Here is a 26139-nt window from a genome sequence, read left to right as displayed (position 1 = left end):
TTATATTTCTTCTTCTAAATGTTAAGATAAAGATGAGAGTGGCTCAGCTTGGGCAAGGCAGACTTTCTAATCAGGAAATTAGTAGATTTTGGAGACATTTGCTAGCAATGTGCTTCCTCGCTCCTTCAGCCTAGAAATGTGGTCTTCAAAACAGAGCTAACATGGGTGAAACCTAGCATTTGGAGCTATCTGAAATACCATTCACTCTCATCATTTTGAGTATCACTTAACACAAGGAGAACATCGTGACCTTAGACTTGTGCTGACTTGATCCACTCTTGCATTTCTAAAATACTCGTTTCAAGATTCAAACAGTGAGAAGAGCTGAATCTTTCCTTAAATTGCCCTTTATTAAAAAAAAAAAAAAAAGTGTGTCTGTAAATATACAAAATCATCAAGCACCAAGCACTTCTTGCTTCACAGTACAGTAGGACTCAGGAGTGACAAGTAAATTTAGTGTTAATCTGTTCAGTATATTAGGTCCAGGGTTGCAGAACTGACAAGTTAGTTTTGAACAAGACAGCCATTCCAACTCCTGACATATCCAAGTTCATTTTCTTTGAACTCATCTTCCTTCCTGCTCCTTCAGATAGAAATTAGTGATTACTGGTGACAGCAGGGCTGCAGCTATAGGAACTAGCATGCTCTTTCTGTATGCAGTTAGATGCCTTCTAGAGGCTTTCTACTTGCCTCTAGAGGTAAGAAAGAGACTCCAAGCAGTGAGAGAGCTCCTCTTTATAGTATTCCCCAAGAAAAGTGCATCCTTCACTTTGAGTAGTGTTCTAGCTAGACTGGAGAATGTCGCTTAATCTTCAGAGCTCAAATTTGCAACAATTTTCCTTGATTAACAAAAGTGCTGAGATCTCCTTGCAAATTGCATGATACAAAGACTCACCCAGCCCTACCTATCTTATTTCTTCTAGCATGGAAATGCCACAGGAGTACAAGTGCTCCAGCTTTATACCTAGACTTGAGAAACGAAGCAGGATAGTTGACTGCCGTGCAAGTATTGCTGTTTGTAGACAGCAGAAAGGTTCACTTGCACCCTTTGCAATTCTTACGGTAACTGAATTCCAAAGGGGATCTTTTGTGCATCTACCATCTCTTCAAACACTGAAGGACAGCTGTGAATTGCAGCAGGAACTAGAAGATGTCTGTGTAGTGTTACTCCTTACTTGGCCTTCCTCAAAACCACTCATATTATTTGCAAAAACTTTGAAGACTACCTGCACTCTTTACATGGTAACCTTTGCTTGTTTTCTTGCCACCTTTCCCAAGGCACTGCGATTTTTTCCAGAAAGTAAGCTGCTCTCTCAGTGTTCTCCTGTAGAAGGGCACAAGTCTTGGTCTGGGGAGGTTATACAACCCTGTTCTTACAGTGGCAGGTTCATCCTCCCATGGAAAATTTGAATCACTGGAAGAGCAGGAGAGCTGGTGAGACAAGAGGAGCACAAGGCAAAACAAACTGATCCTGAATTTCTCAATATTTGGCAAGGGACTAGAAGCAGCAAGGAAGGCTGCCACATTTAGCACCTGCTGCTTACTGATTTCTTTTTTTTTATGGTCAGCCCTGCAGGCAGAGCTTTCCTTTTCCCATTTGTAGGAGAAGACAATGTGGCTCATTGTAACAGAGTTATACTGCAGATAATATGCCTAGGTCTCCCTCCTGCCAGAGAAAGATAGATGCTCTAGCTCCTGCCTCCTTTTAGGCAAGGAAGAGGCACAGCTAGCTCCAGGTTAGAGGGGGAAAGAGCGTCATGCTACACAAAAACCGCAGTACTTGCAAGCTAATTTTCTGACAACTTTATGGTAGGCATGGCTTCTACCCCTCCGAAAGCTTCACCCAAGGTCCAAGCACATGAAAACAAAAAAATGGCTGAAATGTGCTCTTCTCCTCTGCAACAATCCTTTTGCTTGAATCAAGACAGCTGAAAATACCTGCTGTACTTCTGTAGTTGACCCCCCTCTGGTCTTTCTGGCAGCATAACCACCCAGTACTCCGCACCCCAGTCTCAGAAATAAATGCAAGAGTTGGGGAAGCTCAAGAAGTAGCACCCCAGTAGCTCTGCTCTAGCCCTTTTCTTCTTAAATCCAGGCTGCTTGTTGTGCAACAGAAATCAAACATCCCAGTGTTTCAGATGAGCACTCACAGTCATAGCCCCTGCCCACAGACCTGAGTCCTTCCATAACTGGCCCTTGATGTGTACCCTTTTCAGCCTGGTTAGGCTTCAGGAACAGTTCCCGCTGCCGTATCTTCTGCATTGACCGACGTGCCACTGTTTGTCTCGGCATGGAGCCGCTTGTAGTCTGTGTTGAAGAAGATGACGTAGAAGCAAGCCACAGCACTGCAGAGCCCAGCCAGCACCAGCGTTGGGACTGTAAGAAAGATAAACTTTTAGAAGGTGAATCTGTGACTCCCCAGAGCTGCAGAGGTTTAGAGGTCAGCTCCCCAGAAGCTGCAGAGTCTCAGTGGCCTTCCCAAAGGGTGGCCCCAAGGCAGGTGTGCAGCTCATAGTGGGGCAGCAATAGTCTGTTAAAAGCCAAATTTCCTCTCACACACCACACACATAGGAAGAGGGCTTGAATAAATTGTGGGATGTTTCCAGAATTCCTGTCCTGCTTGGTCCCACAAGTTGGAGATCTTATACTGATGCACCCAGTGTGTGTGTGTTGGGGGCATGTTGGGGGAGAGGTAATGAAAGGTACAGGGAAGACCTAATCAGGACACTTGGGCTTCGTACGATCTACACCTGCGATGTTCCTTGCTAGAAGGTCACCAGAGAGCAAAGTGTAGTAAAGGTCCCTGAAAGAAAAGCTTTAATCTAAGAAAGGTTTTTGTGCTAAGAACATTTTTGATGCAAAAAAAGTAAATCTAAAAAGGCTATATGTGATGGCTTAGAAGTATGTGTTCTCACTTCAGTGTTGTCTCAAAAAAAGCACCTCCCTACCTTTCTCCATAGATGTTCCTGACCATTTCAGATCATAAATTGAACAGTGACAGGTACCCAGTAATGAGATCCAGCTCTAATTTGACAAGATGGGCAACTGCAGACGTTCAAACATGAAGCAGCCAAATTACCAGGGCGGGGGGCAGTTATTGTGAAGTTATTGGCAATTACTGTTCCCTGACAGCTATTGGAGCTGGATCTTGAGATCTGCTCTGCTGAAGAAGACTTTTAGAAAAAGGTGTTTGCCAGCCTCTGCATTACAGTATGTCCACAGGGCTTGGTGTCAGTATTACATGAGTGTGAATCAGCTGAGAGATCAATGCCAGCGTTTAACCTACAGTGCAAATGCATTTTTTTCCCTAGTTCATCTCAGTTGCTGACTCTTCTCCTGACCGTCTGAGAATAAGTCAGCAAAACGGTACATGAATGTATACGTGCTTTTGCATGTGTCTGCAGGAGCAAGGGAATTCACTTTCTGGCAGTGCACTGGTGCTCTTCAGCCTGCCACACTGCAAAGGAGCACAAGCTGTGCTGCCTGCATAGCGCCTTCCCTTAGAACAGCTTCTCAATATCTTGGTGAAGTTCAAGTCTCTGGAGTATGGCCAGAAGAGGAATTTTAATCAGATGGCACCTTAGAGATCTCCCATTTCAGCCCTGTTTTAGCCGTACCAGCAGAGTGCACTACCGGGTTGGGAAAGGCGGCCAAAAGATACAGCAGTTACCAGTCCTGCAGGCTCCCTGATGGTGAGACGTGGTTGGGGAGGCACATGGAAAGCAACTGAGTGTTCGGTGTAGTTTCCCAAGGAGGTACTTACTGGTCCAGTCCAGGGCTCTGTCTTGGTCGAGGGCACAGGTGGAGGATGAGTCATCAGAAACCCGCACGGTGAGGGCTTGCAGCAGAATCATTAAAATCATGCCTTGGACCTGGCTGTGGGGAGAAGCTGTCGTGCAGTTACTGATCTTGCCTGATTCACCAGTCCTTCCAGGGCAGCCAGGCTGCGCCAGTGGGGAGGAAGTGAAGCTTCTGTCTGAAGCAGGGTCTTCTAGGGCGGCAAACTACTGACAACTGCCTCTGACCCAGGCCCTCAGCAACCAGCCCTGGCTCACAGAGTGGGCAGGCTGGCCTTTCAGCGTACCCACACGGCCTGCATGGCAGGGCTGCTGTGTACTTCCAACAGAAGTGGACAGGTGTTGAACCACAGCCGCCAGTGAGCTGAGGCTTAGCTGCTGGGCAAAGATGCGAGGATGGGAAAAGCCAGGCAAGGACTTCAGCCTCCTCCTCTTTCACAGCTAGCTGCCAGGCAACCATAAACTTGACATCGAGTGGAATACAACAACCTTCAAGAGGAGGTGTTCGATGCCCCTCTTTGACAGCTGATCATTGCTGCTGCTGAATTCCCAGACACACCTGGTGCTGGGCCATGCACAACTGCTTAGAGCTCCAGGACACTGTTCCTGCTGCAGCTCACTGCCAGCCCAAGGCACATACATTGAGTGTGGAAAGACATGACACTGCCCTGTTTGGTGTGGACCAGCTGCCCCGAGAGTGATGAGCCCCATCTTGCCCGTGGGAGCTCTGAGGCCTGACAGGTCCCTGTGTTGCCACGGAAATGGGCATCACTCTCAGGCACACAGCTCGTGCTTGCTTCAGACATAGGCGATGCTGGTTTTATCTCCCTGCTTTGTGCCAAGGAAGGGAGACCTTCAGCTGTGTTCTTGCCCTTCTTGCACAAGACCCACATGCTCTTCCTCGCATTAAACTCTTTAGTGGAAGCTCATCAGCTCTACAACTCAGATCAGGATGGATGGCCATCAGCTGTCTTTATTTTGTTTAAGACAAAACCTACAGATGCACAGCTCCCCCTTGGCCATGTTCATGTGCATGCGTACCAGACAGAAGAAACGCAGCAGCAGGGCTGGCACCGATATCCATGCTCTGCTTTATCTGCACCCACACCACTGTCGCTACCCAAGCTCAACAGTCAGATAGGTTTAACTTGCCTCCTTACCTTGCAACAAAAATCAGGCCGGTAGATGTGCCCTCTCCCACGGGGTAGGAGCACTCCACAGCCAGCTCCATGGCAACGGGGTAGATGGCAAAACCGAAGAACCCAAACAGTGAGCTGGCTACGGCCAGTATCACGGCCTCGTGTCTGAAACGAGATGCCTGCAGGAGGAGATACAGTGTCAAAGCCTCAGTGTCAGCACCACTGCACAGAAAATCTCTGTTTGAACCTGTACTTCACCATCACCTGAGGGAAGTCCCAAAGGTTCACCGTTCTCACTAGTACCTTCCTCATCCTTTTGTTGAAAGATCTCTTTTACCTGCAGCCCTCCAGAGTCAACAAATGGTTATAGAAGATTTATCTGTTGAGTTTAAGCAAGGGGAGAGAGATCAGCAGAATTATCTGAAAAACACAGGTGTGGTCCTATTACTGTGACTTGTCTCCCTGGTCAGAAATTTACCAGTAATACACTCAGCTGATCTCCAGTATGAAGTGAAACACACCTGTTCCTCCTGACACAAGCTAATGTGTCTAAAGTGGCACTTGGAGTAGGTTACAGATGAGAACTGCATTCTCATCAGAATTGCAGATTGCTGCAGTTCAGTCTAGGCTGAAAAGTATTCTTTATCATGTATCAACACTATCAGACTCACTTTTATAACACCAGGGTATTATTAAAATAAATAAATAAATAAAAATAAAAAACCCCACCAACATCATCCACAAACCCAAGTGATTAGTTCAGTTCCTAAAAGAGCCTCATCCTCAGCTCAGCATGAAGGAGCATGGCCTTGTCCAGCCAATGCTGGTAAAGCCAGTGGGGTAATAACTGCAGCCATAGGGTTGGTGTCTCCTTCATTACTTTCTGTATTACACTCCCACGGAGGAGCACTAGGTGTCCCTCCTGACCCAGTTGCAGCAGGACTGTGCTGCCTTCCCTAGTTAATGGCAAAGCAGCAGCCAAACACATGGAAAACTGTATTTGTTTGGAATCCAAGTTCAAAACATCAAGATACCAAAACCATTTGGATGTGGGTTTTTTGTGCTTCTTTGTGCTTGGAACGTGCTCTTCACCTGTTTGAGCAGAAAGGGAGGGGAGGGGAGAGGAGGGCAGGGCCGGGTTTGCTTGTTGCTCCTGACTCAGCCTCATATCTGTTCCTTCCTTTCCCCGAATCCAGGAATGATGACCTGTATTCAAAGCACCCAAAATGCAAGGGCACTGAAAGGGGAATGTGAGGTCTGCATCAGGCATCCCCTACTACACTGAGCAAAGCACACCATTCATCTGTCTCTTCAAAGTGGAGCTAACATCACTGAGATCTTGGCCTAGTGGGAGGAGTAATCACACCTGTGTTATAAGGTAGTCTGAGTCTTTCAACAAGCAGGAGAAGTACATAGCCCTAGTCTGTCAGGGAAGCAGTCACCTGCATGAGCCTGGGCCCTCTACAGGTCAAGGAGCCCTATGCCTCATGCTCTGTTTCCTGCTGGATGATGGCTCGTGTTGGCAGTGACTGGGTTTGTGTGCAGTACCTGCACTCCAGCCCCACGGGTATGAAGTTTCCCGGCTGTGCATTCCTCTCCTAGCTGTATTTGTGCAATCTCCTTTTCTTGCTCTTCATCCCTGTTTTGACCAGGTCCTTTCTGCTGGCCTTAGACCTCCTAGTAGGCATCACCGTTAAAGGCAGGCATTGGGAAAACTACGGTTATGTTGTTTATTTTTTGTAAGACTGATGCTTAGCAATTCCATTGCCTTTTTGACAAGAATGACCCTAGGGAGAGTAAGCAAACATGGCAATCCAACTGAAGAAAGTAAACTAAGCCCATTTATTCCTAACCTGAAGCAATTTGTCTGAGTCTCCATGGTGTGACTCCATGAAACATACAGGAAAGGGGATTTCTTTAAAACATTCCTACCCCATGGAGGGGTAGGAATTCCCTAAGCAGAACAGGTGGCTTAATAAATACCATGACATCAGTTCACTTGCTTCAAGGTGATGACTTATCAGATAGCAACAGAAGTAGACCCACAGATATGGTGCAATGCAAGGGAGAACTCACCACTGCAAACATGATGCAAGCAAGAGCAGTCAGACAGAAGCAGACCTTGGTGGACTCTATAAACCTCCTTGTTCGGTCAACATACAGTCCTAATAGGAAAGCACCCAGCAAACCGCATGTGGTGAATAGTGCACCATTCAGGCCAGCAAACACCTGCAGGGCAGAAGAACAAGTGACTGAGCAGCTAAAGTTGGAAGGCAAGAGGTTTTAATGTCACTGACCCATCTGCCTGCTTCTGGTAGAGCATTTAATGAGGCAGGACAGATTCTCCAGTGCCTACTCTGGTCTCAGAGTAGCAAATACCTTGCCGTAGCATGACCGCTGCTTCAGGGATATGTGGACAACAGGGTGACAGCAATTCCAAGGTCTCAGTGGAGAACGAGCTTTTGCATATCTGGCCAGGGAGGCTGGGTATGTTCTATGGTATTGAATGTTTCATCCCACATGTGAGGGATTCTTGGTTCCTCCAGCAGGACCTGGTCCACACTTGCTGTGGTAACAAATCCTTTGGGATCTTCTGTTTATAACTGCGCTCTGGGCCATTTTCTTACCAGTAACTTGTACTGGCTGACTGCCCATCACAAGGCTGGTTGCCTCAAAGACTGTTATACCAGACACTGCACAGCCAGGCTGGGGCAGGGAGGCAGAGGCTGGCAGCAAGAATAGGACCTATGCTTTACTGCCTGTGATAACTGTCTTTGCTTGTTCTCCCCCTTCAGCTCCTTGAGAAGCAGTCAATGTCAGACACCAAACCTGAAAGCAGGAAGGCTTTAACAAATTTGGGTAAACATTTTTGGGAGCCTCAGGGGCAGAATAGATGGAAAGGGTATCTGGAATAGCTCCTGTGAGCTCTGCTGTGGGGTTGGGGCTGGCCAGCCACATGCAGACAAAAGCACTGCAGTGCATGAGAAGCAAGGCTAGCAAGCTTGGAAGGTTTCTGGTGAAAAGCCACCAGACTGAATCAGTCTGACCAAGCTGCATAGCCAGGTTTCACAGCATTAAGCTGGCTATCACATAGTTGTAGGAAATCAAGAAGGAGAAGAATAAAGAGCAGGTAGGTAGATGTGCAGGTGCAAGTAGAGCTGGAGAAGTGTTTTAAAACTCTCCACGGGAACATGAACAGCAGAACAGGAGTGCTGCCTGTTGGAGGGGAAGCAGAGGAACTGGGGCAGCCCCTGGTAAGGCAGGGAGAGAGCAGGTGGAACCAACTGTGCTCAATCCCAAATGCAGCACCTAGCCACTGCCATAGGAGGGAAGGGTGCAGGTTTTGTGGCAGCTCTGTTTATCCAAGCAATCTCCTCTGTTACCGTGCCTTCATTTTAGACTATGCAGAGAAGAAAGGTGATTGCATCAGCCTGCCTCCAGCTGCCTGCTCACTCCAGTGCCTGTCTGGGACTTCTTCCCTTCTGGGGAAAGGATCATAGGGCTGCAGAGGCAGCACTGCTCTGCAGTGGCTTAGAAGGAACTCCAACACTCTTCCTTCCTCAATAAGGAAGGGAATGTCTAAGGAGAGAGGGCATTTCATCTGCAAATAGAGGCCTGGCCTGGCCAAAGGCAGTAATGAAAATGCTGATCATTTGTTATACTAAAAGCCTGAAGGTGATCTGGATTAATGTGCTGCTTAATATATAATGGACGTTATCAGGAAATGAGAGCTAGACAGTACAGCTTATTCACTTGTCTTCATTTTGCTCTGAGTCCCTAATCACTAAAAAACATTTTGACTGTATCATAGATCATGTGGGAAGAGGGGATGGAGGGAGACAGATAGGCTCACATTTGAATATCCTTTTTCGCAGAGGATCTGTTCCAGTAGAGCTGAAAAGCAGGTGAACATCCCAATTCCTCCTCCAAAGCACACAGCCAGGATGATGTATGACTTATTTCTCAGGAGCTAAAAAAGAAGTTACGACATCATTTAAAATGAGTGAAGGGGAAAGAAAGGCCCAGCTTCAACTGGCCTTTAAGGTCAGTGTCTCTGACTCCTCAATTAGAAAGGTGAAGAGGGCAATCCCGTAAGCGTTAGAGCAATTCGGTTTTCTGCTATCAACAGGGATTTTAAAGCCAGACAGAGGCAGGCAAAAATAGGTAGTATGTAGGGCAGAGGGGACTCTGCAGTGACCTTAAATTCTACTCTTCACTTTGCATGCGCCTTGCTACCTGCATGCGATCTGCTCAGATGGCTCAGGGTTGCAGTCCTCTTGGAGGAGCCCAAGTTTATCTGTCTGAGCCACCAGAACAGCAGCCAGTCCATGACTGAATAGCCAGACAGCATCTGCCCCACCTCTGCAGTGAGCAGATGCTAACTCCCTGAGGTAGGAAGAAACCTTGCTCTCCCTCAGAGGCTTTCCACGGCAGGCGGAGCAGGGTTCAGAGTACACTTTATCGGCAGATTCCCCAGCACAACCCTCACTGCAGTGATGGTTTCTCTCTGTGCTATGGTACTTACCATTTTGAGCCCTGTGAGGAATGGCTGGGAGGTGGAGTTACTGGCACTGGCAGAAGGAGGTGTTGGAGGAACCTTTTCATGAATCCCAACAGTTGCTAGAACACAGGCTGTTACTGCTGGGATGGCGTAAACACCCAGCTGTACGACACAATGCAAAGACATGTTACCAGCCTTTCCATCTCCACTGCCTGCAAATACAGAAAGCAGCTGGACCTCAAACAGCCCAGCTGCCCGACTAAACCAGATTTCATTTACCATCAGCGGAATGTGCTTTCCTTCTGGAACTAGTGCAGGTGACAACACGTTTGCTATTAGAATACCCAAGGGATTGGCTGGAAGAGAATAAAAAACACACCTGTCTTCATGTGAGCAATCAGAATCATGTGTCCACCTCTTCTAGTCACATTAGTCAGCACTAGTGCTGTAGGGTGCAGCGGAGCAGCAATAAGTAAGGACAGAGCAAGGCATATATGTGGAGAAATGAGGAGAGCAACACTTGCAAAATTGAACTATGAGGTCTCACTATTGCCACATAAGTTCCCCCACTCCCATTATGTCCATCTCAGAAACTGATTTTCCTATGGCCCCTAACTCGCATAACAGGAAACTGTTTTTCATCTATGATTTCTGCTGTCCCTATTTTCACAACGTTGCCCCCATAAACACCAAGTTGAAAGGAAAAAATGAAGACAGACTTATCCAGATCTTCTGCCCTGATGTCATATTGCAGTTACAAACAGAGGCACTTTCCCTTGGCAACCTCAGATTCCCACTTGAACCTGGAACTGGAAGGGAAGGTATCCCAGCATTAGCTGGGATGCCTCTGAACATGCTGGGATGCCCTCACACGCCACCTGTTCAGCCTTACTCTCAGTTTAACATCCCCTGCCTGCTTCCCTGACAGAGAATCTTCCCATTCATTTTACACATTCCTGCAATGTGGTTATCCTGAGTCACAGCCAGCCAGCATTAAAACAGAGAGTCATTCACAGCAAGCAGAAAAAAACAGCATTCTGTAAGCAACTTGCACTTCAGGAGAAAGAACCAAACCACAGCCGGTTCATCCTAACCTTTCCCCGACAAAGAGTGTGCTTGTTGAGACTCTGACCAAGACTGGTGGGAAACAGTGATAGGTGTCAAGGAGAATTGCCTGGTCACCTTCTGCCATACCCTTATGCTGTGTTTAGCACTTTCATTCTCATGAGTAACAAGCATCTCATCATTTGGTGACTCTGTGAACTTGTATTTATTCTAGAACAAAACATACAGCAAAACACCCCTTGCAAAATAATAAGAGCCCATGTTACCGCTGTGACACAGTACATGGGTTGCCAGTACATGGGCTGAGAACCCACACACCACAGCTGTATTTCACATTTTCAAAAGACCAGCCATAAAGGACAATGTTTGCTCATGCCAGTTGCAGCATGTCAGCATGAGCACCTTCCCATTTACACTCAACAGAAGGATACCAATGGACTGCAAGACAGGACAGAGTTCAACCACTGTAACTGAGATACCACAATGAACTATAGAAATGTTCTCTGTGAAGCATAAGCAGTTCTGCCAAAGGCAAAATTACAGAGACTCACAAAATCATAGAATTGCTGAGGCCAGCAGGCACTTCTATAGATGATCCAGTCCAACCTTCCTGCTCAAAGAAGAGTCTATTAGCGCCAGGTTGCGCAGGGCTGTGTCCAGTTGGGTTTTGAATAGGCAACCTGTTCCAGTCTTCAGCCACCTCTCAGTTAAAAAGCTCTTTCTTATGTCTAAACAGAAGTTCCTGAATTTCAGTATGTTCCCCTTGCCTCTTGTCCTGTCACTGGATACTGCTGAGATGCTAGCTACAGCCAGGCCACTCCTGACAGCTTGCAAGCCAAAACATTGCTCAGTAAAGCCCATCCTCTGAGGCTGGATCTGAGTACTGTGTGGACCACCACTCTCTGACTCTGCTTGGGAATGTCCAAAATTGTAGGGGACTACTTCCTAACTTTAATGAGATGTTGTGCAAACAGTCAAATGAGCAAAGCTGATTTTCTACTAATATGTATGTCCTGTCCCTCCTCTTCTTTCGTTTCCACTACAAAACCCCAAGTCTTTCCATATTTCTCATAGTCTCGTATTTCATCTCCCTGCTCTTCCCCATTATTTCCTATTTTACTCCCCTACTGCCAGCTCCCTTTGCATCCTCCAATAACCAGATAGTTTGAGGCACAGCGTGCTGCACCTGCCTTGAAGTAGATTGCTAACTGCTCAGCAGTGGTCCAGGCAAAGACAGCAGATGGAGGGGGGGGGGCACGCTGCAGGCCTGCTGAACCATTAGGGCTTTTCATGTGGGTCTGGCTTCAGAAGCAGGCTGTTAATTTACAGAAAGTGCCTGAGAGCTCTTGGCCTCTGTTTTTACAGGACCTAACTCAGATCAGAGTGTCCTACTCTGTACACACACAAACTTCTGACACTTGGAGATCTTGGGCATCTCTGAGCCTGGAGGCCATTCTGGTTAAGAGTTCCTTGGGAGTGCAGATGGATAGGCAGCATAGTTGCATATGCCCTGTTTTCCTTGAGGGTGAAAAGCATTACATCTTTCATGGAAAATGGGCTGGAGCTCCTCTGGACAGTGTCACTGGCTGAAAACCAGGAGCAGTATTGCCAGCCTGCAGAAAAACACTTCCACTAAGTCAGAACCAACTCCAAGCCAAAAGGGGAAAATTCTAGGGAAGATGGAGAATATAAACTGTTGAAAGTTACCACTCCCCAGTTGAGAAAGAAGGCTAGTCCACTGGCAATTACCCATCTCTACGAGAAAGTGAATGCAGCTGTAATATGTAACGAACAGGAAATCAATAGCAAATGTATGCTGGAAGTTAGGGTGTAAGAAAAAACGATGCAACAAAGGCAGGCCATCAGAAAAATACAGGGCTGAGACACACATGAGGGAGCAAATCCTGGCATCAGCACTGGACTATTAGTGGAGGCATTGCTAATGGTGCTGTAGCCAATTCTACTGCAGTCACAGCATTTCTGATCTGTATTTGGGAAAGTCATGTAATGTGTTGCTACAGGAATGCTCTCTGCTCCTAAAGTATCTTAGAGGGTAGAGTTAAACAACAGTTTCCAAAGAGATAGGTTAAAGCTTTTGCACCTGGTTAAAATGCATCAGGGCATCCTAGAGGAATGTCTGAGAAGTACTCCTTGTGAGAGGTGTTTTCATAAAATATCTGTGTACAGAAGCTGTTTCTGAAGCTGTGAGGAATGTGAACATTGGCTACATTTGGAAAGACAAAATCAAACTATCTTAGTAAATTTCAGACTCATACTGCTCTTGGGAAATGTAATGATGTGGGACTAAGAAAGAATGAAAAGCAGGTCACTGGAGTTGAGCAACAGCAAGCTATGGGCCAAGGTCCTGGGGGATTAGCTTGCACCAGTTTGTGATAGGAGCGTGCACTTTGTGCATGATGTTGATGCACTTAAATGTGGCAGAATGCTGAAAGTGACACGCTGCCTGAAAGACCATAGCAAACCCAGAAGCCAGTAGATGAAGCCTGAGCTGCTGCAGTAGACTGATACAAATGTTTCCTGTCCTCATGCAGGAGAATTTCTCACAGATTTCCCAGGGAATAAGATAAGGCCCTGCGCTGCTTCTGTGTCAGTCTCTACAAGTGATGGGAGGATGGAAGGGAAGATAAATACTGAAGAGCACAGCTGAGTCATAGTGATCTCAATCGCTCAGTGGAATGAGAAAAAGGCCTCTGTGCTGAGCTGCACACAAAGAAAGCGAAGCCAAACACTAATGGGAGCCCAGCTTCTGCGTACTGCAGAGACACAGGGAGTCCTTGTAACACCAAGTGTTGCTCTGGCATCCACACAAGAGATAGATGTCAATAAAATGGAGCACGATGAGAGCAGCAGGCAGACAAGGATGGATGTGGGAAAAGATAAAGGGCAATGTGCCTGTGAAAGGACTGTGCTGGAGCAGTTCAGTCTTTCTAGACAATCACAGGAGAGAGGAGGTGACTCCATCTGTAATTACTTGACAAATGGGTGCAACAGGTCTAAATGTCTGGGGGATAAGGACGGTCCAGACAAGAAGTAACATGTAGACATTAGCCAGAGAGGTAATTAACTACTGGAGCAAATCACTGGGGCCATGGCAAATTATCCTTCTGGGGAATGTTTACAACCATTTTAAAATCACATCTTGATCTTACATAGAAGTCATGGGTGTGACAGACATAGTTAATGGAAGCCCTCAGAAAGGCACTATACAAGAATCAAAGCAGATGATAATCACAGCCTATTTGTTCCTCACTTTGATACCTCAGTGCATCACAGAGTAAGTAACTTCACATCTCAAACTTCCACTGCCCCTTGCTCTTCAGTTTACTCTCTCTTCCCCATGGTTAATAGATCTATTTATTCCTGTTAAAAGGCTGAAGAGCCAAGATCACTAGAGCAATCTACTGCTATTTGGCTGCTTTATCTCTCTATCTCATTTAAAAAGCAAGACTAAGTTGCCTACAGACTTGAAGCACATGTTCTTTCCTTCTCCGTTCTGTTCTTCCGGGCTCAGAAACCTTCTTTAACACATTCTGCCCTAGCGGTGAAGAATTCCAGTGCCTGGTGGCCCCCACTGGTACCTCCTGAGTTCTTTGGTAGTATTTCCTCTGTAGCCCACCACTGACAGAGCTCCTTCTCCAGTGCAGAAGGTGAAAATTTATCACAGGCTTAGGAAAGCAGGTGAGCAATCAGGTCTGCCCCTACAGTGCAGAAAAGAAGTGATTCAGCCTGTCATCATAAATCTGTTCTTGCTAAATAACAGCCCCTGCTCTGACATTGGAAAGTGGTATGGGAAAGCTCCCAGACTGGCCTTTCCTTCCAGCCTATCTCTTCTCACACAGCTCCAAGTCAGTGTGCAGGGAAGGTGGCCAACAGGTGTTGATGAGAGCGGCTGCCGATCTCCATATGGTGCAAGTAATTTGAGATCTGCCAGCTGCAGCCAGTGGGTCAGCCCAGTTTCTGGAGCACCTCCCAGATCACTGGAGAAAGGAAAAAATGTCACATGGAGGGAGAAACAGGTCTGTTGAGTACAGTATCCTGTCTCTAGCAAGGCCCAAATGAACCAAGAGCAAGAACAGAGCAAGCGTATCAGATGCAACCCCTTCACAGTCTCTTAGCTTCCAGGCACTTTAGCTGAAAGACTTCCTGATTCAGATGTGGTTTCTGCATGGGTAGCCTTGGTGCACTGAGCACCCACAGTGGGTTTGTTTTCTGCAAACCTGCCCAGGTGCCAGCAGTCAGCATCCACAACAGGAGCCTCTGTTTCTGTCATCTGGTGAGTGAAAAGCCTCCTCTTTTGTTTGCTTTTAGCCTGGCTCCTGACAGTTCTGCCAGGCGGACCTTTGCTCTTGTCCTGGAAATGACTGAACAGTAGATCCCCTTTCGCCTCTCTAGGCTCCTGGCATCATGCAGATTTCTGTCATATTCTCCCAACTCATCTCTTTTCCAGACAGCTCACATGGGGAATCTCCAACTGCTCCTCATACAGAAGCCCTCCCAGACCTCTGATCATTGTCTTCACATTCATGAGCTCTTTCTCAGCCTATGATCTACTTTCTCAGTGCAGAGACCCAGAAAGCACACAGAACTTGAGATGCAGGTGGCTGAGGTTAATCCCTCAGCATTAACCCTTTGGGGGGGGGGGGGAAGAGAGAGAGAAAGGGGAGGGGAGAGAGAGAAAAGCCCTACTCTTCTCCTGTGCCCAGTGAAGAGCCCTGAGCAGAAACCAGCCCTGCTATCAGCTCCCACTGACACTGGAATCCTCCAGCAACTGCCGAAGGGTTGGCTAGCCTGGTAAGGAGGACTTTAAACTAGGGAAGATGGAGAAAGGGGAGAGTTATAGACGCAAGGTAGTCAACAAAACATGGCTCAAGTCTCCAGCAGCTGCATGCAATCAGGGAAGTGCATACAGGACATGACTATGGAGGATCCTGTTGCACCCATCCTGAGAAACCTGCATGCTCTATTATCTCTCTGAAGTTCCTGTACACAAATGTAAGCAGCATGGGGAATAAACAGGAGGAATTAGAGATCTGTGTGTGGATGCAGGGCCATGATCTCATTGCAATTACAGAGATATGGTGGGATTACTTCCATGACTGGAATGCTGTCATGGATGACTACATGCTTTTTAGGAAAGACAGGGCAGGAAGGTGAGGTGGTGGAGTTGCTCTTTATGGCATGTATTGAGCTCTGCCTAGGGGTGGATGAAGAGTGGTAGACTAACATGAGTGACACTGTTGTAGGTGTTTAATACAAGCCATCTGATCAGGAAGAAGAAGTTGGTGAGTCCTTCTACAGACAGCTGGAAGTAGCCTCATGATCACAGGCCCTGGTTCTCGTGGGGGACTTCAACCACCCTGATATCTGCTATAAGGACATTACAGTTAGACACAAACAGTCCAGGAAGCTCAAAGTTATTGATGATAACTTTGTGACACAGATGGTGGGGGAGACAATGAGGAGTGGTGTGCTGCTGGATCTTGTAATAACACAGGAAGAAAGACTGGTGAGAGATGTGAAGGTTGGGGGCAGCCTTGGCTGCAGAGGGAGATGGTGGAGTTCAGGATCTTGCAAGGAAGAAGCAGGACAATAAGTAGGATCGCAACCCTGGACTTCAGGAGAGTGGATTTTGGCCTCTTCAGAGATCTACTTGGAGGAATCTGATGTGTCAGTGCCTTGGAAAGAAGAGGGGTCCAAGAGAGCTTGTTAATATTCAAGCATCACTTCCTCCAAGCTCAAGAGCAATGCATCCCAAGGAGAAAGAAGTCCAGCAAAAGGGGCAGGAGACCTGCCTGGATGAAGAAGGAGCTCCTGGCCAAGCTCAAATAGAAGGAAGCAATAGAATGTGGAAGAGGGGACACGCTGCTTGAGAGGAATATAAGAATGTTGTCAGAGTATGCAGAGATGAGATAATGAAGGCTAAGGCCCACTTGGAATTAAGTCTGGCAAGAGATGTCAAGGATGACCAGAAGGTCTTCTTCAAGTATATCTGTAGTAAGAGGAAGACTATGGAAAATGGGGGTCCACTATTGAATGGGGTGGGTGGCCTGGTGACAAAGGATATAGGGAAGGCAGAGTTACTGAATGCCTTCTTTGCTTCAGCCTTCACTGCTAAGGGCAGCCCTCAAGAATCTCAGAGCCTGGAGACAAATGAGAAAGTTTGGAGATAGGAAGACTTTCCTTTGGTTGAGGAGGGGGATTGGGTTAGAGATCATTTAGATAAAAACGACACCCATAAATCCATAAGATCCAATGAGATGCACCCACGAGTGCTGAAGGAGCTCGTGGATTTAATTGCTAAGCCACTCTCCATCATCTTCCAAAGGTCATGGAGAACAGGAGAGGTACCTGAGGCCTGGAAGAAAGCTAATGTCACTCTAGTCTTCAAGAAGGGCAAGGAGGACCCAGGTAACTATAGGCCAGTCAACCTCACCTCCATCCCTGGAAAGGTGATGGAACAGCTCATTCTGGATGTCATCTCTAAGCATATGGAGGACAAGAAGGTGATCAGGAGTAGTTAGCATGGATTCACCAAGGGGAAATCATGCTTAAGCCATCTGAGAGCCTTCTACGATGGAATATCTGGCTGGGTAGAGGAGGGGAGAGCAATGGATGTTACTAAGCAAGGCTTTTGACACTGTCTCCCAGAACATCCTCATAGGTAAGTTCAGAAAGTGCACGCTAGATGAGTGGATTGAGAACTGCTGAAAGGCAGAGCTCAGAGGGTTGTCATCAGTGGTGCAGAGTCCAGTTGGAGGCCCATGGCTAGTGGAGTCCCCCAGAGCTCAGTACTGGGGCCAGTCTTGTTCAACTTCTTCATCCATGACCTGGATGAAGGGACAGAGTGCCTCCTCAGGAAGTTTGCTGATGCTACCAAACTGGGAGGAGTGGCTGATACACCACGGGGCTGTGCCGCCATCCAGAGGGATCCGGACAGGCTGGAGACTTGAGCGGAGAGGAATGTCACGAAGTTGGACAAGGGCAAGTGCAGAGTGCTGCACTTAGGGAGGAATAACTCCATGCAGTGGTACAGGCTGGGGGCTGACTTTCTGGAAAGCAGCTCTGTGGAGAAGGACCTGGGAGTGGACACCTGGGGGTGGACAACAGGTTGATTATGAGCCAGCAATGTGCCCTTGTGGCCAGAAAGGCCAATGGTCTCCTGGGGTGCAATATGAAGAGTGTTGCCAGCAGGTGGAGGCAGGTGATCCTGCCCCTCTACTCAACCCTGGGGAGGCCTCATCTCAAGTACTGTGTCCAGTTATGGGCTCCCCAGGACAAGAGAGACCTGGAGCTACTGGAGAGAGTCCAGCATAGGGCTACAGAGATGATCAGAGGACTGGAGCATCTGCCGTATGAGGAACAGCTGCGAGAGCTGGGCCTGTTTAGCCTGGAGAAGAGAAGACTGAGAAGGGATCTTATCAAAGTACTTGAAGGGAGGGTGTGAAGGGGATGGGTCTGAATTCTCTTCAGTAGTGCCAAGCAACAGGACAAGAGGCAACGGGCACAAAGTGAAACACAGGACGTTCCACCTGAATATCAGCAAGAACTTTCCTGTGACAGTGACAGAGCACTGGCACAGGTTGCCCAGAGAGGTTGTGGAGTCTCCGTCTCTGGAGATATTCAAAGCCTGCCTGGATGCAATCCTTCTAACATGCTCTAGGTGAACCTGCTTGAGCAGGGGTGTTAGACTAGCTGATCTCCAGAGGTCCCTTCCAACCTCAGCCATTCTGTGATTCTTTGATTCTGTGAAAGTGTCCTGCATAGATCTGTGAGGATTATTAGGGGACTGGAGCATTTCTCTTATGAGGAAAGGCTGAGAGAGCTGGACCTGCTTAGTCTGAGAAGAGAAAACTGAGAGAGGGGAATCTTATCAGTGTCTACAAATACCTGAAGTGGTGTGTCAACAGGATGAGGCCAGAACCTTTCTAGTGATACCCAGTGACAGGACAAGAGGCAACAGGCAAAAACTGAAACAGAGGAAGTTCTATTCGAATACGAGGAAAAAATTATTTACTGAGAGAGTGATAGAGCATTGGAAGACGTTGTCCAGAGAGACTATGGAGTCTCCTTCTCTGGAGACATTCAAAGCCTGCCTGGATGCAACCCTGTCTATGTTGCTCTAGGTGACCCTGCTTGAGCAGGGGTGGGTGTGGACTAAATGATCTCCAGAGTTCCCTTCCAACCTTAACCATTCTGTGATTCTTTGATCCTGTGACCAACAGCTTCACTGGCAATGTTGGCACCAGCCTCACAAGCTGCAGAGTATGGGGCACTGCAGAGACTTTGGATTTAGTAACACTGTCCTCAGACTCTGTCATATTTGTGTAAAGATGATCACCTTGGCAAGGCAGAAGGGAAAGGAACAGGGAGCCTGGGTTGCTTAAATTGAATTTTCCAACTGGATGTAGTCAAGTCCTACTTCTTCCTCCCCCTTATCCTGTGGAGCTGTGAAGGCACCCATTTATTGTACAAGGCTCTAAGATTCTTGGGCAGAGCTGGGTTTGCAGAGTGAGTTAGGTGTGGTATAGAGGGCCTGCTCTCCCCAGGAGGAAACAAATGCTGGCAAGTTGTGGAGGTATAGGCATTACTTTGCAGCTATAACTTACACATCGACGCAATCATGTTTGCTGTTGCTCTCTGGTGGTCTGGGAACCACAGTGCTGCCAGTTTTGTTGGTGAAAAGATGACAAGGGGCTGTGCCAGTGCACAGAGGCATTGTCCAAGAAACAGGAACCAGTAACTCTGGGAGCCCAGACTCAGGAACTTCAGGACGCTGAATGTCCGGATGATGCTACCTGCCATGTTCAGCCATGCACTCAAGGTCACCTGGAGCAAGCAGAAACAGCCAGAGGTTTTGTGCTGCAGCCTGAAGCACAAAGTAATAGGGTAGCATGAGCAGGGTCTCAGATGTGCTATGGGAAACACTGGAGTGTTGGTAATGACAGCACGAGGAGTTCTGTGCAGACTGTCCCCACCTCTTTAGCTTGGGTCACTGTAAACTGTGTGTGTTTTTTCTTCTCTCCCCCCAGGTAATAAGGCCGTCTCTGGTACCCTGACCCTGACCAGCCTGCAGCCTGACTGAGCCTGCCTCAGGACCTCAGCGAGGAAGGAGGCAGAAGCAGCACCAGAGGATCCCTGGTCCACCCTGCAGGGTAATAGGAAGGCTGTGACAGGCAGTTCTCCAGCAAGCTTATGAACCCACCCTGACTGCAGAGCTGCTCTGTTTCAAGTGACTTTGACTTCTTCCCTCAGCATATTTCATTCCAGCTGGTAGCGTCAGGCCACAGTGAGGTGAATCCCAAGCTGGGCTCAGCTCTGCCACCATCCTTCTGGGTCTCTCCCACATGTACACTCCACCCCAGCCCTGATTAATCTTTGAGAAATATAAAGATCACTCGCTTTACTCTGTTTTCAACTCCATGCTATCACCCATATCTTGCTGTGACCATCTAAAGATCATGGAAATAAGTCCTTTAGTGCATAGATGCTGTTAATGCTTTTCTATCCCACTACAGGGCTACCTCCTTTAAGGTCAAAAAGATTCATTATCTTAGTACCACAGGAAAAAGCAATACTTATTTTTACCATAGGTCTTAAAAGCTCAGCAGTGGCAAAGAGGTCTTTGGGGCCAGGGACAGCTGAACTATAGAAGTAAGAAACTTCAAACTTGTGAGTCATAGAAATCACACAGGGAATGAATCTCTAAAATCTTTTCATTGAGGAGTCGACTGCTTTGGAAATACTGAGCCATAACAAAGTATACATGAAACACTACTAACAGCAGTGTAAGCGTGCTGTGTAACTGCTCTGGCATGCCTTTCCAAAGGGCTCTGACACAGTAAGTCAGCTTAGAAGCAAGGCAAGGCAATGGGATTCTCATCACGCATTGTCATAAGGAAAAGTCTTATGCTGCCTTCAGAAAACCTTAATTATGTCTTTTAATGTCTTCTAATGTATTCTGTCTTTTCCCACTATTCCCCACCTCAGAGGTGAGGTTACAGCTAAACCAGAGCACAGCTTTCAACCCACTTGTCCTCTGCAGCTTTCGACAAGACTCCCTCCCACTTAGCATGCGTGTTAGTGCTTTGTGCAGCTAAATACACGGAGATGTCACCATTGCTGTCTCTGGGTGAAAGGTCCTTGGGGTAACAAATAGTTCAACTCACGGCCCATCTGAGCCCCACGCTGTCGAGGACCCACGTTGCCACCAGCCCAAATGGGATCGAGATGAGAAGGTACACGAGCGAGAGCCAGTTGACTGCCTCCAGGGAAATGTTGAAGTAAGAAGCTGTCTTATCAGCCACAGGAGCAAATGTCAGCCACAGCTGCAGAACAGAGAGCAAAGAGGGTAAGCGTGAACCTGTTTTAGTCTCTTCTTGAAATCCGGATGTTAAGACAGGTGATCAAAACTCAGACATTTGGTACATGCCGTTACTCAAAATACTCAACATCTGATCTCATCGTTACCATGACCCTGAGCCCTCCATCCATTTCGTAGCCTTATCCTCATACTCCTGCTGCTAGGAGCTGGGTGAAGTAGAGGTCAGTACCTTTCTACGTCCTCAGCCTGGATGTACAGGCCTCGGATGCACTTACTTTCCTGTTGCAAACCCCAAGCAACTCCTCTATGTTCGTATAAACAACACAGATGCCACTATTTCCTATCTGCAGATAGCAGTCTCTTAAACTCAGTTGGGTGTTTACGGCTAAGTTAGTAAGCCCAGATGTGGTCTTGTAAGAACAACTTTGTCATGTGTCAGCCAAGATAGATATTCGCATTTGCCACACACCATATTGATTCAGAGCTGTCCAACACATCCTCGACATTAAGGAGAGGGCCTACAGATTTGCATTATTCAATATACTCTTCAGAACACGTGATAGGGAAACACAGGAGGTACATTAGTAATAGTCCATCTGTTCCAGTTCAATATCTGAAATTATTTCCTTAAATCTTGTTTTAGGCACTGGTTTCATCAACAAAACAGAATTTTAGACGTGAAAAACAAAATGATTTGCAGAAGGGCAAACACACACGATTAGGGTGAAAATTAAGGCATTTTGTCAAGTTAATAGTGGTGACAGCCAGCACAGACTGCCATACGGAGTGACCTCTATGGCCTGATACACTGTATTGCCATGTACAATGTGGCAATGCCTCTGTGATACCTTTTCAGTACAGGCTTGGAAAGGAGGAGCCAAAGGGATGACTTGTGCAAAATGGTACTTCTGCTTTACGAAAGGCACAGGCGCAGCTGAGCAGTTTCCAGTTAGGCACTGCCTGCAGCAGCTCTCCCAGTCCCAGCTTGCTCCCTCCCCTGCACTGGGACACAGGAACACAGCAGGGTTGAAGGTGGTGCAAAATGTTTCTCTGAGACATACAGAACTCCTCTTCCACTGAGAACAGTCTGTGAAGCGGGAGGACAATCTCTCCGTTACCAAATTCTCCATGTCTAAGTTCACTCATCACCAAAGGGCCATACACACTGGAAGCAAATGGCATCCGGCCTCAACAACAAGCCTCTACACTGACAAAGCAGCTCAACAAGGAAGAACAGAGGTAAAATCTCCAGAAAAGTCAGATCTCTGCCTGGATGTCACTTTTAACCTCTACAGCTCTCTGGAAGACCAGGAAGACAGCAGCCAGCCACAGTTGCTGTGCATCCAGGCGTATCTCCAGGGACACCGCTGAAGCAGACCCATGTGGACGAGAAATGTGCACACTGCCTTGGAGCATGTCAGTCTCCAGTTGTGCAGGTTTCTCTTCCTTTCCCAGGTATACTAAGTAGTGGTGGAAGTCCTCCAGGCTGGATGAGTCAGCATCCAGGCTCAGGAACTACGTGGTCAAGTGTGAAGATAGTCCCAGCCCTCTGCTCCCCTCCTCCTCTCCTGCTTGCTCGCACTGACAAGCATAGACAAGAGTAGGAAACACTCTGTGATATGCTCTCCAGTGCATCTCTCTGTCCCCAGTGCTAGGACAAGACAAAGTGTGATATGCAGAGCCAGAAAGAGATAAAGAGGAAGGAGGCATATGCCTCAGCAGTTCACCAGTATGGCTGTGGTCAGAGCAGCCAACCGGCCCAGGGCTCCAGGTTGGAAGCAAAGTGCATATGCACACTGGTGCCTGCTCGTGGCCTTTTAAAGATAATGCGAGGATTTCCTGCACTACACTGGAGCTAGGAACTTCCAGAAGAGAAGCACCTAGGAAAAGACTGGCAATACCAGGCAAGCTAGTACCTGCTTTGTATAGATGAGAGATACGGAGGCTTCTGAACTCAGCGCAGTAACAGCGATTCAAGCGAAGGGTTATTTACCTACACTGTGAAAGCCTTCTCCGTACCTCATCCTCCCTGCTGCGCTTACTGGTTAATGAGAGCATTCCACACGAGACCTGGAACAGAAGGAAGCAGGGAGGAGCGCCCCTTTTGCTGCCTGGTTTGGCTCAGCCACAGCTCCAAGACAGGAGCTGCTTGCTGTGTTTGGCAGCAAAGGTTTCTTAGCCTACTCTTAGTCTACGCGCTCAGTCTACCTGAGTGTCCTGGTAAGTTCCTCCTGTGTTGTCTTCCTAGTCGTGACAGTCCCTCTTTCTCTCTCAAGGCAAAGTTAGTGTTGCTGTCTGCCACTTTTTGTGACACTGAAGGCCACTACACAGGAAATTGCATGGGTAATATGGGGGAATATGAGCTGATATTTGGAGCAGGCATGGTCCTGGAAGCTTGGTCTACCACATAAGGCTAAGGAGGTGACCTGTTTCCTCCAAGTAAGATAACTCAAAAATCACGCGTCCTCAGCAAGCTGAATTTTGCAGGTGTCCTGAGACACAATACAGAACATAAAGTTGCCTGAAACATCTCCACAGAAATGGAGGGCACATCTTTACTTGCAAAGCACTTTTCATACCACAGAATTGGTAAATAAATCTTTCTATCTAGAACTCTTAAGAACAAATCTGTCTGCAAGCTTTGTTGATTTCAGAGTCTTTCAATAGCTCTCTCCATTTTGATGTGATTTGCCTCAGGAGCACATAGGAAAAGCACTAACATCAGGGCAAACCTGGGGATAACATCATACGCAAGCATACTTGCAGTTCCAATCATTTGCATTGGCCTTAGACATGCCCTAAGATATTTAATAAATACCCAGTTTTGAAGTGGTGAAATTCTGGTGTAAGTTCTTACCATGGGAGAATATTTCTCTTGCACTGTGGACAGAGTCAGAAAGTTGGCAAGAGACCAAACTAGACAACACTGCAACTTTTCAGAGCTACAAAGTTATTAGCAACACCATCCAGGACACTTTCAGATATGTGGAAAGGACCTTTTAAAATAATCATTCAGTTTCACCGCTAAGTCCTGAGTGAAGTCCAAACCTGTCAAAACAGCCTGGAAAAACACTATACAGCTTTATTCACCCATGCTATCACTGTTAAATTCTCCTAGGACGGATATGGATTTAAACTAATTGTGGTGTATTTTGCCTGTTAAACAGGCTTAACTGTAAGCAAGCAATTAGGTTTCACATTGCTTTTCTTGCTTTCTTAAGATCTTACGGTTTTAAAGGATACATAGATTTACCACAGGATACAGCACGTAAGTCTTTTTGGCATTTCAGTATATTACCTGCTTCTCACTGTATTATCCGTTTCTCTGTTCTAGCATCCATTGCATCCAATGCTGCATTCCAGCATTCCTGGCATGAAGGAATACCTGTTCTCCTTTCCCAGAACATAAGTATTTGCACATTGCAATGCCTGATCTTGGCTGTCAGACTGCCTGCAGTCACAGCATGGTAATCCTCAAGCACATGCATAATTCTGTATCAGCCTGATGATTATCAACAGTGGCCTCAGTGATTTGATGATGGTTGTTGCCTACCTTGATGGATGTTGTCTACCTTGACTTCAGCAAGGCTTTTGACACTGTCTCCCATAATATCCTCATAGATAAGTTCAGAAAGTGCACGCTAGATGAGTGGACAGTGAGGTGGATTGAGAACTGGCTGAAAGGCAGAGCTCAGAGGGTTGTCATCAGTGGTGCAGAGTCCAATTGGAGGCCCATGGCTAGTGGAGTCCTCCAGAGCTCAGTACTGGGGCCAGTCTTGTTCAACTTCTTCATCCATGACCTGGATGAGGGGACAGAGTGCCTCCTCAGGAAGTTTGCTGATGCTACCAAACTGGGAGGAGTGGCTGATACACCACGGGGCTGTGCCGCCATCCAGAGGGATCTGGACAGGCTGCAGACTTGAGCGGAGAGGAATGTCACGAAGTTGGACAAGGGCAAGTGCAGAGTGCTGCACTTAGGGAGGAATAACTCCATGCAGTGGTACAGGCTGGGGGCTGACTTTCTGGAGAGCAGCTCTGTGGAGAAGGACCTGGGAGTGGACACCTGGGGGTGGACAACAGGTTGACTATGAGCCAGCAATGTGCCCTTGTGGCCAGAAAGGCCAATGGTCTCCTTGGGTGCATTGGGAAGAGTGTTGCCAGCAGGTCAAAGCAGGTGATCCTGCCACTCTCCTCAAGCCCTGGAGAGGCCTCATCTTGAGTATTGTGTCCAGTTGTGGGCTCCCCAGGAGAAGAGAGACCTGGAGCTACTGGAGAGAGTCCAGCGTAGGGCTACAGAGATGATCAGAGGGCTGGAGCATCTGCCGTATAAGGAACGGCTGCGAGAGCTGGGCCTGTTCAGCCTGGGGAAGAGAAGACTGAGGGGGGATCTGATCAATGTGTACAAGTACCTGAAAGGCGGGGGAGAGGGGCAGACCCTTCAGTGGTGCCAAGCAACAGGACAAGAGGCAACGGGCACAAAGTGGAACACAGGAGATTCCACCTGAATATGAGGAAGAACTTTTTCCTGTGAGAGTGACAGAGCACCGGAACAAGCTGCCCAGAGAGGCTGTGGAGTCTCCTTCTGTGGAGATCTTCAAGGCCCACCTGGATGCAACCCTGTCTAACGTGCTCTAGGTGACCCTGCTTGACCAGGGGGGTTTGGACTAGATGATCTCCATAGGTCCTGCGCCCCGGTCCCGCCGCGCCTCCCGCCCTTCGCTTCCGGGGGGGAGGCGCAGACTGCGCGCCCGCCCGCGCACGCTGCGCGCCCCGCGGGGAGGCGGCTCCGCGCAGCGCGCCGGCAAGAGCCGGAGCGGGCTCCGCTCGCGGGCGGCCCGGCGCTCGCCCTGCCGCGGCGGCTGCGCGGAGCCGCGCTCCGCGGGGCGGCGCGGACGGCGGCGCCCGGCCCGCGCGGCAGCGCGGAGCCTCCGCACTCACCGCGGCGTTGGAGCAGTTGAGCAGGCACACCACGGCCAGCAGGAACCAGCGCCGCCGGTACGTCCTGAGCCGGCCCGCGCTGCGCTCCGCCAGCAGCCGCGCAGCCTCGCCGCCCTCCATCCCGCCGCCGCTCGGCCCGGCCCGGCCCGGCCCGGCCCCGCTGCGCTCTGACCGGGGCGGTCCCAGCCGAGCCACCGCCTCCCGCCTGGCCCAGCCCGGCCCCGGCCCGGCCCGGCCCGGCCCCGCTGCGCTCTGACCGGGGCGGTCCCAGCCGAGCCACCGCCTCCCGCCCGGCCCAGCCCGGCCCCGGCCCGGCCCGGCCCGGCCCCGCTGCGCTCTGACCGGGGCGGTCCCAGC

General features: G+C 48.4%; 1 protein-coding gene across 1 annotated transcript; it reads right to left on the bottom strand.

Moving 5' to 3' along the window:
• Positions 1-331: 331 nt before the first annotated feature.
• SLC49A3 (solute carrier family 49 member 3) lies at positions 332-25918 on the bottom strand. Its single transcript, XM_062599402.1, has 10 exons — positions 25783-25918; positions 20690-20848; positions 19130-19349; positions 9717-9793; positions 9462-9599; positions 8790-8906; positions 7013-7165; positions 4958-5115; positions 3764-3876; positions 332-2376 (listed from the first exon to the last, which is right to left on the bottom strand). The coding sequence occupies exons 1-10, from the start codon at positions 25900-25902 to the stop codon at positions 2222-2224; spliced, it is 1410 nt and encodes a 469-aa protein (XP_062455386.1). The 5' UTR covers positions 25903-25918; the 3' UTR covers positions 332-2221.
• Between the last annotated feature and the right edge of the window lie 221 nt (positions 25919-26139).

The sequence above is a fragment of the Rhea pennata genome, chromosome Z (genome assembly GCF_028389875.1).
Source record: "Rhea pennata isolate bPtePen1 chromosome Z, bPtePen1.pri, whole genome shotgun sequence".
NCBI classification, from domain to species: domain Eukaryota; kingdom Metazoa; phylum Chordata; class Aves; order Rheiformes; family Rheidae; genus Rhea; species Rhea pennata.
Note: the sequence above shows the minus strand (reverse complement) of the source record. Positions and strands in the feature narration are given on the sequence as shown.